This window comes from Poromitra crassiceps, assembly GCF_964638095.1.
Source record: "Poromitra crassiceps genome assembly, chromosome: 1".
NCBI lineage: Eukaryota > Metazoa > Chordata > Actinopteri > Beryciformes > Melamphaidae > Poromitra > Poromitra crassiceps.
The window spans coordinates 74,670,040-74,687,539 of NC_139623.1; the positions used below are offsets into that span (position 1 = coordinate 74,670,040).

The 17,500-nt window shown below is 43.2% G+C and overlaps 2 protein-coding genes across 2 annotated transcripts in view; one reads left to right on the forward strand and one right to left on the reverse strand.

The window, feature by feature from the left end:
• Positions 1 to 17,500, reverse strand: part of LOC310786280 (FRAS1-related extracellular matrix protein 2-like) — a gene marked incomplete at both ends in the record, with an annotated part of 317,396 nt that overhangs the window by 135,629 nt on the left and 164,267 nt on the right. The window lies entirely within an intron of this gene.
• Positions 1 to 17,500, forward strand: part of LOC310784787 (FRAS1-related extracellular matrix protein 2-like) — a gene marked incomplete at both ends in the record, with an annotated part of 82,413 nt that overhangs the window by 52,804 nt on the left and 12,109 nt on the right. Inside the window, 8 exons of the mRNA XM_083645834.1 lie at positions 1 to 54; positions 214 to 411; positions 524 to 688; positions 5,466 to 5,648; positions 6,855 to 6,985; positions 11,341 to 11,499; positions 14,221 to 14,524; positions 17,018 to 17,149. The exon at positions 1 to 54 is cut by the window's left edge and continues 156 nt beyond it. Coding sequence (XP_083501960.1) covers positions 1 to 54; positions 214 to 411; positions 524 to 688; positions 5,466 to 5,648; positions 6,855 to 6,985; positions 11,341 to 11,499; positions 14,221 to 14,524; positions 17,018 to 17,149 — 1,326 coding nt within the window. The remainder of the gene's footprint in view (positions 55 to 213; positions 412 to 523; positions 689 to 5,465; positions 5,649 to 6,854; positions 6,986 to 11,340; positions 11,500 to 14,220; positions 14,525 to 17,017; positions 17,150 to 17,500) is intronic.

Genomic DNA, 17,500 nt, shown 5'->3' on the forward strand with positions numbered 1-17,500 from the left:
TCCTGGGAGAGCCTGGCAAGGCTACCGTCTTCATCAATGACTCCGTGTCTGACTGTAAGTGATGGAATCATATATGTATACTGGAGGTGAATTTAACCACACCTGCACCTGAAAAAGGGCCTAAGTTATCCAAAGTGAATGCAAGAACCCGCCAAATCCCTCCAGTGCTTTAAGGGTCATGTGTTATGGGTTTTCTGCCCCGCCGACTGACAGTGCCAAAGGTCCAGTTCCGTGAGCCGGTGTACAGCGGAGAGGAGAGTGACGGTCAGATCTCAGCCACAGTTTACCGCAGCGGAGACATCAGACACAGATCCACCGTGCGCTGTTACACCCGCCAGGGCTCGGCGCAGGTGGCGGTCGACTTTGCCGAACGACCCAACACCGACGCCTCTGTCATCACCTTCTTACCAGGTGCTTCACATCGCACAAGTCTTAATAAACCTCCTTCATGAATCGGCCCTTTTTTGTAATGGCACTATTCCCATTTTCACCATCCTCTCCGCCGTGTTGCTGTGCGCTCTAGGCGAGGCCGAGAAGCCGTGCGTTCTGTCGCTGGTCGATGACACGCTGCACGAGGAAGGGGAGGAGCTGCGGCTGGTGCTGGGGAACCCAAAGAGCGACTCGCCATTCGGCGCGTCGGTGGGAGCTCTGAATGAGACCCTGGTGAAAATAACAGACACGGCTGACAGTAAGTGGAAAGAACGGAGCGAGATGAAGAACGGGTGACAGGGGGAGGAGAAGCAAGAGAGTCATAAATTATTATTATTATTATTAATTATTACATATTGTGGTGGTATTACAAAATGCGGGAGTTGCACTTTTTTAATGAAAATTGTATGGTGCATTATGTAATCTTCATTCATAAAATAAATCGTTATAAAACAATGTTTACTTATGCATTCTAACATGAATCATACTGTCACAAAATTTATTTAAAAAATATACTATTAGTTCAGTAGATTTTTAGTAGCTTATATTTGAACTGGTCAAAACTACATTAAGTGTCACCATATTAGATTATAGAGAGATATGATACTGACACAAACATCTAAGTACTGCTACACACAAATGCCAGGAGACACACACACACACACACACACACACACACACACACAGTGCTGTGTATTACAAAATGCAGCAGATTATTACAAAATGTGGGTGTTATTACATAATGAAGTGAAAACGTATTCAATTTTGTTGTGTTATTACATAATGTTGTTATAATGCCTTGTTACAATTAGTGGAAGATAAACCCACCTTTTTATTTGCAGAAGAATAGTTGACCTTCCTTGGCTGACGTAAATCTGAGACATACATTCACAGAATACATCAGAACTGATGTAAGTTATGTGAGGATATGGTCTTAATTAATTACAGAGTAATGATTTTACAGAATACATCACAACTGATGTAAGTTATGTGAGAATAGGGTCTTAATTACAGAGTAATGATTTCTCAGAATACATCAGAACTGATGTAAGTTATGTGAGGATAGGGTCTTAATTACAGAGTAATGATTTCACAGAATACATCAGAACTGATGTAAGTTATGTGAGGATAGGGTCTTAATTACAGAGTAATGATTTCACAGAATACATCAGAACTGATGTAAGTTATGTGAGGATAGGGTCTTAATTACAGAGTAATGATTTCTCAGAATACATCAGAACTGATGTAAGTTATGTGAGGATAGGGTCTTAATTACAGAGTAATGATTTCACAGAATACATCAGAACTGATGTAAGTTATGTGAGGATAGGGTCTTAATTACAGAGTAATGATTTCACAGAATACATCAGAACTGATGTAAGTTATGTGAGGATAGGGTCTTAATTACAGAGTAATGATTTCTCAGAATACATCAGAACTGATGTAAGTTATGTGAGGATAGGGTCTTAATTACAGAGTAATGATGTTACAGAATACATCAGAACTGATGTAAGTTATGTGAGGATAGGGTCTTAATTACAGAGTAATGATTTTACAGAATACATCAGAACTGATGTAAGTTATGTGAGGATAGGGTCTTAATTAATTACAGAGTAATGATTTTACAGAATACATCACAACTGATGTAAGTTATGTGAGGATAGGGTCTTAATTACAGAGTAATGATTTCACAGAATACATCAGAACTGATGTAAGTTATGTGAGGATACGGTCTTAATTACAGAGTAATGATTTCACAGAGTACATCAGAACTGATGTAAGTTATGTGAGGATAGGGTCTTAATTACAGAGTACCGTAATGATTTCACAGAATACATCAGAACTGATGTAAGTTATGTGAGGATAGGGTCTTAATTACAGAGTAATGATTTCACAGAATACATCAGAACTGATGTAAGTTATGTGAGGATAGGGTCTTAATTACAGAGTAATGATTTCACAGAATACATCAGAACTGATGTAAGTTATGTGAGGATAGGGTCTTAATTAATGTCTTAATTAATGTTGCCCGGGCGCGCAACAGGGAACCGTGACAGGATCCACTTGAAAAGGTGGTGGTGTAGAATGGAATTTCACCACTCCTCATCCCGCTGTGTAAACAACAACATATATGAAACCAAATTGAATTGAAACCGGGAGCCAGAAAGATGTCTTATAAAAGTGTATTAAAGCCATAACAAACTCCTCTAAACAGCATTAGAGGAGGACTGATCATCTCAATGTATACATGATATGGAATGCAGAGGTTAGAGATTCAGTAAAGATGTAACATATGCATAGGTTTTATAGAGAGAAAAACAGGCAGAGAGGAGGGCAGAGAACAGAGAGAAAGGAGGGAAGATCTGATGTTTCTGTATGTCTGTGTGGGAGCAAGGTCAACTACATGCAGTTGGGTGAAAGTTGCTTTAGCCTGTGTTGGCCTGCTCAATGCCACCACAGATAAACTGTCTGTAGTGTCTGTCTATATGAGTGCATATAATGTGTATTTATGTAATAACTCATATCATGAATTATGTGTATGCAATTATCTTATTTGAATATGAAAATGGCAATGAACGGAACTTCAATTTTCCATGTCAGGTGGTCTGGCGAGCGCTTTGGCCTCCTCAGGCACGGAACACTACTTGCGAGTGTGAAAGCCAACCGTTCCGAACCTCATAGACAACACATGGAGCAAGGATACACTGCAGGCAGTAGCGGAGCGTACACTGGGGCAGAGGGTGCGCCCGCCCTGGGCCCACTCGTCAGTGGGCCCCCATCAATTTTTTTTTCTTTTTCTTTTTTGCATGCCAGGCCAGGCCAGGCCTGAGTGTGAGAGCAATTCAATCAATAGACAATAACATTGGTGTGTTTAAAATGAGATATTCCACTAAATATGGCTAAAACAGATTCAAACATGCAAAAAAGGCAAATTTTTCTTCACCGCCGGCCTTAACTCATTCAGGGCCAATGACGTCTTTGACGTCTTATCAGGAATAGCCCAGAGGGCCAATGACGTGTTTGACGTGTTTTTGTTTTTATTACTGCAGGGCGTAGTTAAAACACTTCCCCAGCCTGTCACATGGTATCAGGTCCCTATCATCTAAGACAACACGTGAACAAACACATACCGCAGCTGTTGTTTTGAAATTGAGCAGGAGGAATATCAGAAAATGGATAAGGAGCTTGCCTTGTGCAGACAGGAGAAACCCCATTGAAACGCCCCTCGCGCGCTGCAGGAGCTGGTCGCTTTCCTGTGTGCCAGCCTTCCTGTGTGCCAGCCGGAGAAAACCGGAGAAAGTAATCCACAGATGCGTTTGATCATCGGAGGAATGAGGAAATGATCGATCAGCAGTGATCAGAGGGCGGTGAGGACGTGTTGAATAGCCGAGGGGAAAACGGCAACGATAGCAGGAAGAATATGACAGGGGGAGACATGGACGAGCAGCACACGAACAGCTAGGCAGGCAGAAGCCCGCTGCCCGTTCTCAAGAGCTTCATGAAATCGCTGGACTGCGTGCCCTCCAGTGTAGTGTCTCTGCTCCAGTGTTGCTCCTGGCCAATCCCGGCGCCACAGGGCGTGGTTATTGCTTATCCTATGTGGGGTTAGAAATCACGCAACGAAGGGGGATCGTGTGTGTGTGTGTGTGTGTGTGTGTGTGTGTGTCTGTGTGTGTGTGTGTGTGTGTGTGTGTGTGTCTGTCTGTCTGTCTGTCTGTCTGTCTGTCTGTCTGTCTGTCTGTCTGTCGGTGTGTCTGTCTGTCTGTCTCTCTGTCTGTCTGTCTGTGTGTCTGTCTGCACACTCACTCACACTGCAGTATTATTGAATGTAAAAAAAAAAGCACTTCATGTGTATATATATATATATATATATATATTTTTTTTTTTTCATTTGTGTCATAACGAATAGTATTTACATGTCTGATGTCAATACAGTTCAAAATAAAAGAATTGAGAGCGAGTTCTGCTTGAGAATGTATATTTTACAGAAATTGCATTTGCTCCTGTTTGTCATCTGAGAGAGAGACATTTTGGGTGAAAACAGGGTGTATATAAATGGATATAAGTAGAGTACAGAACATGCTAAAAGCTAACTTTTTTTTTCCTGGTGAACCCAGAGACGTACATCTTCATTTTGAGGTATTGCAAATCACTCTGGTGCTAATAGATAATTTACTGTGGGTCTTGAAAGATGACCAACAATTATGAAAATCTTTGGCCTGTGCTAAATATTGGCAGTCCTAAACTGGCCCTGAATGAGTTAATTGGGGGGAAAAAAAGAAAAACAAAAATTGGGATGGGGGCCCCCCCTAAGAGCTTCACCCCGCCTGGGCTGATAGGGTCACTCCGCCCCTAGTCTCTTAGAACAGACGAGTTGGCTTCCGCAATTTTCAAATGCTTCCGCCATACCGTCTGTACTTCGTGGGGGAGAATCATGCACCAACCGGAATGGGAAGCAGAAAGGCGGGTCTTCCGCTCATTAGTCCAATCAGAATCCAATATGCCGGCAGAAAGGCGGGTCTTCCGCTCATTAGTCCAATCAGAATCCAATATGCCGCATTCGCGTGTCGTGATTGGTCGGATTCCGTAGAACCTCCTTCCAGTCTGAAGGTTTTTTTCCCAACTTCCTTGTGCATGTTCTGGGGGTGTAACGTACAGACTGTATATAGCTGCATTCGCCGGATGTAGATGAGACAGTCTGTTTTAAGAGACTACTCCGCCCCTGACTGCAGGCATAGTTGATGACGCAAGTGCATTCTGTTCTGTGCATTCTGCGCGGAAGAAATGTTGTAATGTGAAAGCTGACCAGCGGGGGACAGGGGAGGGGGGGGGGGGGGGGCAATCGTTCCCGGCTTAATTAATTACAGGGTAATGATTTTCTGAAAGTAGGACTTATCAAGTTCATAGTTTACCCACCTTTTTATTGATCACTGCATCACCAATTTAGCCTCATTTTTCCATGTTTTCATTTCATAGTTTTTCAACTATCCATAACGGCACTTCATACTGTTTTCTCCTTTTCCTCTCCACCTCAGAATGCATCATTCGTTTTAAGGAAACCAAGTTCAGCGTCAGCGAGCCCAAGGAGGCGGGAGCCGTCACCACGGTGAAGGTTCCCGTGGTGCGACTGGGAGACACGTCCAAGGTGTCGGTGGTGCGGGTTCACACCAAAGACGGGTCAGCCGTCTCAGGAGAGGACTACTACCCCGTGTCTCAAGGTGAACCATCTGCACATCGGTTGTCATAGTTTATCTGTGCTGTGCTGTGCTCACTCTGCGGCCCATAGACATCTTCATGTGTGCGGCGGGCAATGCAAGTGTGTGTGTGTGTGCGTGTGTGTCTGTGTGTGCGCGTGTGTGTGTGTGTGTGTGTGAGTGTGTGCGTGTGTGTGTGTGTGTCTGCGTGTGTGTGTGTGTGTGTGTGTGTGTGTGCGTGTGTGTGTGTGTGTGTGTGTGAGTGTGAGTGTGAAAATGGGCATAGGCTTTTTCTTTTTCTTCTTTGGGAAGGGTCGTTGTCGATCTTTAATTTCCACCCCGAAGTGGGAAAGGTAATTGTTTTTGCAATATTCCAGTGGAGGGTCATGTGTAATTTTTAATTGAATTTCAATATTCTTCATGCTTTGTGAGCAGGGTGAAATCTCCCCGTCCCCCCATACTCCATCTTATGCAGCTGTCTCGACTTTGCAGTGCACCTCTCTCAGCTTAATCAAGGCTTGAAATAGATATGAATATATTCAGTCTGTTCAGATTAAACCTGCCCTCCGCTGTTCAAATAGTACAAATTTCCCACTTGGTTTTGAATCATGCAGCGTTGACTTTCTCATTTTGCACAATATTCTCTCTCCCGCATTTCCAATGCACAACTCTATTACTGACTCGCAGGACTATAGAGCACCTTTGGCACTGTGCGGAGAGAAAGCTGGGGGGCTTTTTAGCTAAGTGGTGTCTTCCTTTGAAGTAATCAAAGATGAATTGGGCTAACCTGTTCTACAATTAATTTCCGAGGAAACTAAAGCGAGAAAGTGAGAGCGAAGCCTGGCCTTGTTATCCGGCCTCATTTATTGTCTTCTTTGTTTACAAAGTACATGTACTGTAGTAGGCCATTTATTTGTCTGGAGCTATAACATTTTGCCCTGGATCAACAAATGAGAGTCATTGCTTTTCTTTGGCTTTTTCATTTTTTTTTTTTTTTCTGAAAAAGTTTCTCAGTATCTTTTTATCCAAAAACTCAAATTCCACTATATACAACACACTATTAACACAATAAATCACCAAGCATTCCTTGAATGCGTGTTTGTTTCTGCCGATGTGTGTGTGTGTGTGTGTCTGTGTGTGTGTATGTGCGCGTGCATGCGTGTGTGTGTGTGTGTGTGTGTGTGTGTGTGTGTGTGCGTGTGTGTGTGTGTGTGTGCGTGCTGTGTCCAGACATTGAGTTCAAACAGGGGGAGAAGGAGCACGTGGTGGAGGTGGAGGTGCTGTTTGATGGAGTCAGAGAGATGAGGGAAGCCTTCACGCTCCACCTGAAGCCTGATGAAAACATGGTGGCTGAAATTCAGGTCAGATATGCTCACACCCAACTATCACACCACCATGCCAGGAAATAATATGAACTGACAGCTTTACCATTTCAGCTTGATAACAAAGTGAACCGATAATCTACATTGATCCTGGTCAGTCCTATCGACATCAATAAATAATAGATAAAAGATCAATAATAGATTCATTCATTCATTCATTTTGATTTGTTCCTGTCATGAAAATGCACAATAGTACAATATAAATTTGGTCACACAATACATCACAATACATGTTTGAAATCAATGCTTTTCATGACTGAAAAGGAGCAGAAAGAAGAATATAATTCTTATTTTTTATCTGCCTTACTTGAACACAAAGGGTCCTATCTTCCCAACGGCGGTAATTTTGCGTTAGCGCCCGTTTTGCACTGGAATAGCGCCGTGCAAAGCCCTAATTGTGGGCGTGTTGGCCCGCTGCGCTTCACGTCATCTCGGCGCACATCTCCGTATAGGCGTGTTTATGCCCAAAAGCATTGTGGAGGTGTGGTCATGCCCATAAAACCACAGCGTCACGTCAGCAGCTTCCTCCTCACTGAGAGTAGACTCAGTTCTAGGGAGAGAGAAAAGATAGCCTAGATGGGGAGAGGGAGAGAGTCAGAGAGGGAGAGAGGTGGGAGAGAACAAGAGAGGGAAGAGAGAATTGGAGGATGAACCAGTTCGGATTCGTAACGAAAATTGATGCTTTTGTAATTAGTAGCCTTTTAATTAGTCGTTTCGCTCATATAGGCTATAACATACACATTTAAAAATATTTGTTTCTTTAATAGGGTAGGGATGTGTCAGATTTTATTTCAATATTCTATACCAGAATTGTCCACTCGGGTTAAGCTATTGTGCATGGTGCAATGGTGCAGGGAGAGAGGTTACTGTATACTATCAATGGTTACTGTATAGCCTACTGGCCGGTGTTGTGTCAGAAAGTGATTTGCTGCCAGAAACTGATTTCGATCCACGGGACCACGCACAGCGCTTCCTCTGTGCCTCGGCAGTGCGTCTACCCACCCTGTGCACCGACTCCCCCCCGGCCTGCCTACCCAGCCCAGCTCACACCTTCTCCCCTCTTCAGGACACGGCACACTAGCCGAACACAAAGCACCCCTCCCCGCGCTACACACAGACCCCCGCCCCGCCAGACCCTCGTTCCCCTGTTAATCCAATTCAAAAGGCAAATCACTTTTTCGCACAAAATCATGACAAATGAATTCTCATTGTTAAATCAATGTGTGTTTTTTCTGCAGTGTAGGTTAGTTGAAAATCAACGTGGCATTGGAGGGAAGTGTGTCCGCGCGAGCCGTGCGTAATGGGCCTATCCAAAGAGGATTTCCTGCACTGCGCCAGAGAATGCTGTCTGCGCTCAGGCATACACCTGGCGTAGTGGGGTTGTTTGCGCTAAGACCAGCTATTTGCTGGCGTTAAAATTGAGAGCACCCACGGCCCCTTTTTCTAATACATTGCGCTGGACCGCCTATTTTGGAACGGGCAACACCCAAACCTCTCTTTGCGCTCGGCGCATACCGACGGTATCTTCCCCACAGCGCTAAATGACACTTGCGCAAGACATGATAGGCTAGAGGCCCACCGACACGCCTGGGCCACGCCTACACCTGTGTCATCCCAGCGCAAAACTGGACGGTGGAGGCAGACGATAGCTTAAGACACTGGGAAGATGGCAATTAAGCGCGCAAACGCAGTGCAAACAATAGTGCCGTACGACGATAGGGCATAAAGAGTCTTAAATGGTCTGTCATTTACAGATACCTACACCATCAACACCGTGATTACAACAACATAAACAAAAATAACCTATAAAAGAAAAGAAAAAAAAATACAAGCTTAAATCAAATAAAGCTAACATCCAATTAAGTTTCAAGTGCATAATGTCTAATTTGTCTCTATAATTTTTTTTAAACTGAAAAATATTTGTACAACCCTTTAAATCCTTCTGTTGAGAATTCCAAAGTTTTACACCAACAACAGAAATACACGTTTGTTTTAAAGTGGTCCGAGTAGCTTGATGCTTAAAATCAAATCTCCTCCTGTGACGTTCATCTTCTGAGGTAAACACAAACAGTTTTTGCATGTTCTCTGGCAATACCCTATTTTTTGCTTTAACTCATTGAGTGCCAATGACGACTATCGCCGTCAATTCAAATAGTAACGTAGAGTGCCAATGACGACTAAAGTCGTCAATTGCGTTTTTTGACGGTGGGACGTGGATCAAAGCCTGATGCATCTCCTGTAAAAATATGGGGGATGTTGAAGGTATATAAGCTATTTTACGGACCCATTAGGTGGCGACAGTGCTCTCCAGATTAGAGAAAGGTGAGGAAAAAACAGAGAAGAAGTCATGGGGAAACGGAAACCGCATCGGTATGCATCGATATGCATGAAGCATAACGTTAGCTGTGCCTGCAGCAGCCAATCTGCTCCCACAATTGAGCCCCTCCATCTCCGCTGCGATAGCCCCTCCACATGATTAGTTGCCAGAAAAGGTTACATTATTCTCAGCTGGAAGCGCTGGGAGCCGGCGACAAAAACGGCGGAACGCTGTGAAAAAGCTGGGTGTAGCGCACTTTTCAGTGCAGAGCAAACGCAGCAGAGAGCCACCAGAGACACTCCCACGGAGGAGGAGTGTGCAGTTGAGGGGGGTGGGGCACGCAGGGCACCATACAACACCGACCCAGACAGCAGGCTCGATGGACAGACAGATTGGCAAACACAAGCTAGAATATCTGATGCCCACCAGCAGTAAATCAAGACCAGCAAGAAGGTGTAGGGTCTGCGCACGCAGGGGCCAACGCTGCTGGTTGCAGCTAAAAAATATTATTTTGCCATCAAAATTCCTTTGTTTTCGCTCTTTTATTGAAGGAAATTATTTTTGAGGTGTCACTACATCAGAAAATATTAGCTTCAGAGTCAGTGATGTGCTTGAAATGCTTCATTTCACAAAAGGCTCATTATCTCAGCTTCTAGTTTGAAACGTCTGTTTTTGCTGAAACCAACCTATCTTCTACTGCTCATAACTATAGAACGGAAAATGATATCAATAAACTTTTTTTTGCTGATGATACAAGATAGTCTCATCGTTCTTTTTGCGTGTTCGGTGTTTACATAGTAATATCACACAATATTCTGTGGGCCTCGAGAAATCACTGAAAACGCTCTGAAAGGGCTGGCACTGGGAGCATCCGTTTTCCAAAAGTGGCTGGCACTCAATGAGTTAAACATAACTAATAATGTCTGCAATTCTATTATCTCTTTAAGGTTCAATAACCCTGACTTAATAAATAAACTATTAGTATGTTCTCTAAATTCAACTTTGTGAATTATTCTAACCGCTCTTTTCTGTAATAAAAACAATGGTATTATAACCCCACACTTCAACACAATAACTAAAATAGGGCAGTATAAGTGAACAGTACAACATTCTCATTTGTGTTACAATCCAACACAATGAGCAACACTATTAGAAATAATAATCTAATAGATAATAGATCAATAATAGCTATAGATGATAATAGATAAAAGTGAGAGGAGGGATAGAAGCAGAGCAAGAGAGCGGTACAAGAGATTTTCATCAACATGATCATGATTGCTATCTGAGTGATAGTCATTCATGGCTTGCTTGCAGATTCCACAACAACAGTGCATCAGTAGTTCTACAAAACATATTTTAAATTCCTAAAAACATACTTTCATCAGAGAGTTTACCTTTAATTCTGCTCTGATTTTAGCCAAGACATTGCCTGATTTATTATTCTATTTCTAATTTGCTATGAGATTTTGTGTTAGTTATTGTCATTTGTTTGTCCTTTATGTTATTTGTCATTTGTCTTTTTTTCACTTTCTTTTTCCCCCTTGTTCCTTACTGTGAAGTGTTTTGTAACTATAAATAGCAGGGGTGTAACGGTTCGGTACGTTTTCGATACAGCAAAAAAAGTAGGAATGTCAGAGAAATGTCCTTGATTTTAAAAGTTTATTTATTTTACTTATTTATTTTATGATTCTCACAGTCTAGTTCTTTTTTTTATTTCAATTTACGACAATGTTTTCCCACCTTTCGTGTTTTTTGTCTCAGTTTTAGTTTTCCACGATATCCTTGTACTGGTTTCACTCTTCAGCAGTGAAAGATTTGTTTGTTTGGAATGTGAATTGACCCTAAAGCCTAAACGGTTTGGTACGAATATGCGTATTGTTACACTCCTAATAAATAAAGTGTTTTATTATTATTATTATTATTATTATTATTATTATTATTATTATTATTATTATTATTATTATTATTATTATTATTATTATTATTACATCAATCTTTACCTGTTTGGCTGGAACAGGTAACTAAGGTGATTGTGTACATCGAGGAGACCAACAGCATGGCTGATGTCACCTTCCCCTCCCTGCCTCATGTGGTGTCGCTGCTCCACTACGACGATGTGGCCCGGACCCCGGGCAACCTGCACCCGCCCGCGGGCTACCCCGTCATCTGTGTCACGGTGAGTGGCCCCGGACCCCGGGTGTTGCATGATCTGCCCAGTCATATGCTCACTATATAATTGTGGCTTGTATACTCTCGTGTCTATGGGTTGACTGGCATTATGACCAGTTAACAAGGGAAACAATGATTAGCCGATGTGTATTGAATTAGCCTCTCACCTGATAGCTTCTTTGCGTGTAGCCTCAGGCAGCTTCCCCAATGAAGGCTCAGTAAGCTGCTTCAATGGATTTCTGTGACGTGTTAAGTCCTTTGATTCTCAGGTGACTGCTGTGTATGACTAGGATTGTGATTGTGATTGTGTGTGTGTGTGTGTGTGTGTATGTGTGTGTGTGTGTGTGTGTGTGTGTGTGTGTGTGTGTGTGTGTTAGGGGTGGGGGGGGGGATCGATACACCATGGTATCGCGATATTTTGCCTGACGATATTGTATCGATATTTGGACGCCAAGTATCGATATTACATTTTTTCTTTCTTTTTTTTCTTTTTTTTAGCAGGCCATGCCATGCCAGGTCACTGGGCATCTGCCCAAAGCGCCCAATGTTGCAGTCCGCGCCTGCAGTGGCATATTGAGTCCAGAGAAGCTTAATAATGTAGCCTACATGTGGGGCAAAAACAAAAAACAAAAAAACACTGCATGTTTTACTTCCGGTGAGGTCAAGGAAAAGGTAGGAAAAGGAGTTAGACAATATATCGAAATATCGCAATATCCAATATATCGCAATATTCAATATATCGCAATATCGGTAATATCGCAATATCACAATACTATCGTATCGTGACTCAAGTATCGTTTTAGTATCGTATCGTGGGCATCTGGTGATTCCCACCCCTAGTGTGTGTGTGTGTGTGTGTGTGTGTGTGTGTGTGTGTGTGTGTGTGTGTGTGTGTGTGTGTGTGTGTGTGTGTGTGTGTGTTTAAATGTGGATGGGTTTCCCTCCTCTACGGTCAGTTCTGTAGGGACTTCTCTGTGGAACTGAAATGAAGTTATCCTCTCAGAAATGAGGTGTTGAGTGCTCTCTCTTTCTCTCTCTCTGTGTCTCTCTCACTCTCTCTCTATCTCTCCCTCACTCTGTCTCAACCATGGACTGTATATATAAATCTGGACAATGCGAGCTGATTGGGATTTGATAGCAGCAAATGAGGCTTGAATCTCCCGCTTCCTGCTCGTCGTTGATTGGTTGAGTGGATTAATTCTACACGGAAGTACGGGGAGAGGGGGCGGCTGCCGGGGGAGTTTCCGAATTTGCCCTGTCTCTCTTATCGCCGTAATGCATTATGGGTAGTCGGCTACTGTGGCTTGCTAGCTAGTTACTTTACATGGCAGTAAAATGCCACTGAATGACCAAATTGATTGAACTTTTAACCATTTTGAGTATTACACTGTTTCCCCCAGCATTGGTTAGTTGTTTATAACGTGACTATATTTATAAAGTTTATAATGTGCTCCGGTTTCCGGTTTATAATTCGGATCTGAATACAGACAAGGCTTAAGGCTTTATCTAACGGTATAGATAACGTTAAATGGTCCGCCATGTTATGAACGTTACATGTATGGTATCTATGCAGTTAGGTGTGTCTACTAACATTATCATTACTATCATAAAGTAACACTATTTTCTGATAATTTGCTTAACTATTACTTACCATTACGAATTTCTTATTCGTGTACTTTCCGCAGACTAGATGCCTTGCGGCACATTGCTGCCTCTACCGGTCGGAAGTATTACCGTAAATTCCGGACTATAAGCCGCACCTTTTTTCCCGTTTTTTGGCCTTTTTTGGCCCCTGCGGCTTATATAACGGTGCGGCTTATCTATGGATTTTTTCCAAAAAAAAAAAAAAAAAAAATCTCTCTTTTTTAGCACTCTTTCTAACTATAAATCCACTTCTGTTTTAATTTCCTCTCTTGCCCTCTTTTCACCACACTGTATGACACTGTATGACACTGTGTGCACTGTAAAAAAGAAACACAGGTGGTGTTGTGTTATGTTGTTTTGTTGAAATGTTAATAAATGGGAGCTTCCTCAAACAGCCATCTCTTTCCCGACAATCCCCTCTGTGCATCAACCCTTACATATGGTAATTAAACATAAAAAATAAAAATAAAAAAATACCATTAAAACACCCGCGGCTTATAGTCCGGTGCGGCTTATATATGTAAAAAACAGTCAACTTTGCAGGTGCGGCTTATACACCGGTGCGGCTTATAGTCCGGAATTTACGGTACTGTTCTTATTATCCGATGTTTGTCGTCTATTTTCCTCGAAATGGGGCTATAATTTAGAAAACGGAGCGCGTGAGAGCATGAAAAAGACTTGAAATTGTTTTTTCAGACCATAAACTCATTTGGAAAGTGTTTATTTAAGACATAGACCGAGAGAGAAGTTGGCTTGTTTCCCATAGAGTTGAATGCATGTTCCTGGGGAGTGCTACACAAACTGCGCCCCACACTGGCCATTTGAAAGAATGCGATTTCCGCATAGGCTTCAAAAAGACGGAGGCTGAATTGGGCAGTGGTCTCAATCTACTGTTTTTAAACCAATTTAAGAGGGGGAGACAAATGTAAATTACATTTGAAGTTCCTTGTCAACAAACGTTTCCTCTTCTGTATTCTGTACCTCCTCCTGTGTCTCTCTCCCTTGTGTCCTCCTGTATCTTTCCCATCTCTCCTCTCTCTCTCCCCACCCACCGACTCCCTCTGTATTCCTTCTCAACCCGCAGGCTTGCAACTCCAAATACCCCGACTACGACAAGACGGGCTCTATCTGCGTCAGTGAGAACATCAATGACACCCTGACCCGCTACCGCTGGCTCATCAGCGCCCCGGCTGGGCCCGACGGCGTCACCAGTCCCATGAGGGAGGCAGACTTTGACACCTTCTTCACCTCCTCCAAGATGATCACGTTGGACTCGGTCTACTTCCAGGCAGGCTCCAGGGTCCAGTGTGCTGCCAGGGCCGTCAACTCCAATGGAGATGAGGGTCTGGAGCTCAGCAGCCCCATCGTCACCGTAAGCCAGGAGGAAGGTAACCTCGGATGAATGGACTGGAATGGAATGTCATTCAGGAATTTTGCTCTGTGCTGCAATGAAAATTGGCTTTGCTTTATAATTGATTGGATTTATATAGCGGCTTCCTAAATACGCAAAGTGCTTCACATATCGGGGGTGGTTTGGGGGGTGGGGACTCAACCCATCCCATACCCATACCTGCCAACACTCTCGATTCTCTCCCTATTTTTAACCCTTTCTCCTGCTGTGCTCCTGATTCATTATTTTTCCTGTTCATTTCCTGATTTCAATCAAATGGCTGTAACTCTAAGCCAGAGGCCAGACTATCTGGTGTCATATGAAATGAGAAGACCTAACACATCCATTGGTACCAACCAACCATGTCATGCTAGCTTGTTGGTAAGTGGGCTAAATAATGTTCCAAATTATAGACAACATTTTGGCGAGGGGAAACCCGGCATGGCCATTTTCAAAGGGGTCTGATGAAGGTCTCACGACCGAAACGTCGATTTAACAAATAAACTGTGAGTTAAGTGGATGCAGTGTGCGGACTTCACTTCTTTTTGATACTCATTTTCAAAGGGGTCCCTTGACCTCTCACCTCAAGATATCTGAATGAAAATGGGTTATATGAGTAGCACGAGCATTTTTTGAAAAGCCAGCATGAATCGACAGAACAACGGATCACATCAATGATGGGGCTTTGACGGACCTGACTGATCAGATTTTATTTTTTATTTTATTTTTTTGGGGGGTGTACCCCAAAAAATCTCCCTCTTTTTCACAGCCTAATGTTGGCAGGTATGTCCACCACCAATGTGTAGCACCCACCTGGGTGATGCACGGCAGTTTGTGCCAGAACCCTCACCACACATCAGCCTATCACGGGGAGAATAGAGAACTGGAAGTGCCAATTAGATATCGGGGGAAGATTAGGTGATCATGATTGAAGGAAGGCCTGCGTGTGAATTTAGCCAGGGCACCGGGGTTACACCCTCCAGGGCACCGGGGTTACACCCTCCAGGGCACCGGGGTTACACCCCCTCAGGGCACCGGGGTTACACCCCTACTCTTGTGAAGAGTGCTGATGGGATCTTTAATGACCACAGAGAGTCAGGACGTTGGTTTAATGTCTCATCCGAAGGATGGTGCTCACTCACTGGACAGAGTCCCACTTCCCTTTTTAAGGATCCCCAATGCCCTGGGCCATTGGGGATGGGGAGATTATTCATGAGACCAGAGGGGAAGAGCACCTCCTACTGGTCTTCCAACACCACTTCCAGCACCAGTCTCACATCCAAGGAGTATCCACAGCCAAACCTTAGCTTAGCTTTCCCCAGGAAAGCCAGTGATGCAATGCAGGAGCCACTGGTGCTGAACATTCACAAAGCATTCACAAAATATTCACCAAGCATCATATTATGCAGAAGCAGTGCTTTCAAATGTAGAAAATAATATGGGGGAACATACAGCACCTTGACACAGTGCGTGACAGCTGTATAAAACACACATCTTCAAGACCACATTCAAGGAAAAATACACCCTAAAACACTTTGAACGCTGTCAAAAACAGCTATTGGTGATGTTCCATGCATTTCTGGTACATTTCTTCTTCTTCTTCTTCTGGTTGATGTTTATTTTTCTTATTGCCGCGGGTAACATGTCAGACATAGACAACGTGACATCATGATGACATATTTCCAGCGCGGCTACAATAGAGTCTGACTGCGGAAAACGTTTTCAACTGTCTAAAACATCAAACAGCAAAGAGCAAGGGGCTCACCATTTTGCAACGATGTCAATCATAAAGGGAGAAATCAATCATAGACGAGGAAAAGATACCAATTTCTCCACTGACAGAATAGCATCAATAAACATGCACTTTGAGTCAGGGGCGTGACTCCCACTATTTTTTTCTCAAATGGCAAATGTCGCTCTCTTGCTGTCTGATTGATTGATTGATTGATTGATTGATTGATATTTTTATTTAAGTGTCATGCACCTGGGTGCCCAGCCCATATGGGCTTACAAGACACTATATCATATTTACAATCGCCAAGATGGCCACACAACAAATCATAATATACCTTTGTACAGAATCGAGAAAAGAAAAGAAAGGGCATTTCACTGAGACATTCACTTTCCAGAAACAATTATACTGGGTACAATGTTCCCTAGTGGCCAGGCATTTTCTATAAATCTGGCTAAAACAAAAATGTCCTTATCAAAAAGCCAACTCAACATATGACCTTCTGACAGCCACTCTGTCACCCTGCTATCCCTATTTATCTCTCCACCTACATGTACTGCAGGGGCAGTTTTAGGATTAGACCCCCGTGAGATCAATGTGAAGATCTTCAGTCACTTTAACTGGAGTAAAAGTAGATGAGGCATATATATATATATATATATATATATATATATAATCGATCTTTGCATCCCTGGTGTTGTTTTCCAGTCTGTCCCCTGTCCAATAACTGTCTCTTCTTCTTCCCCCGATCTTCTAAAGGTATGTGCCAGCCACGTAAGATGGGGACAGTTGGCGCCGAGCCGTTCTCCGCCAAGCTGCGCTACACCGGAGCAGATGACCCGAAACACCCCAACCTCATCAAACTTAGTGTCACCATGCCTCACATGGACGGTGGGTAGGAGCTGGAGGCAGATGAAGTGTGATGTCGCGCGTGTGTCATATTCATGTCTCGGCATCCTCAGGAGCGTGACAGCCGCAATATAGATTATGCTGTGCTGTATCGACCCTTGCAGAAAAAAGCCTTCAGCACACAAGCCACTTTGCTCCCTCTCCTCTCACCTATTCCTCTCCTCTAAAGCTTCTCTAAAGAGGCAAAATGATTAATTAAGGTCATTATTTTGACTGGTAGGTAAAACAAAGATATACTGTACCATAGACTGTGAGAAGAAGATGGACGTAGTGAGTGTGACGTCACCAACAGATTCTGAAGGGCCGTTTTAAAGCCTAAAGATTGGGGGCTCT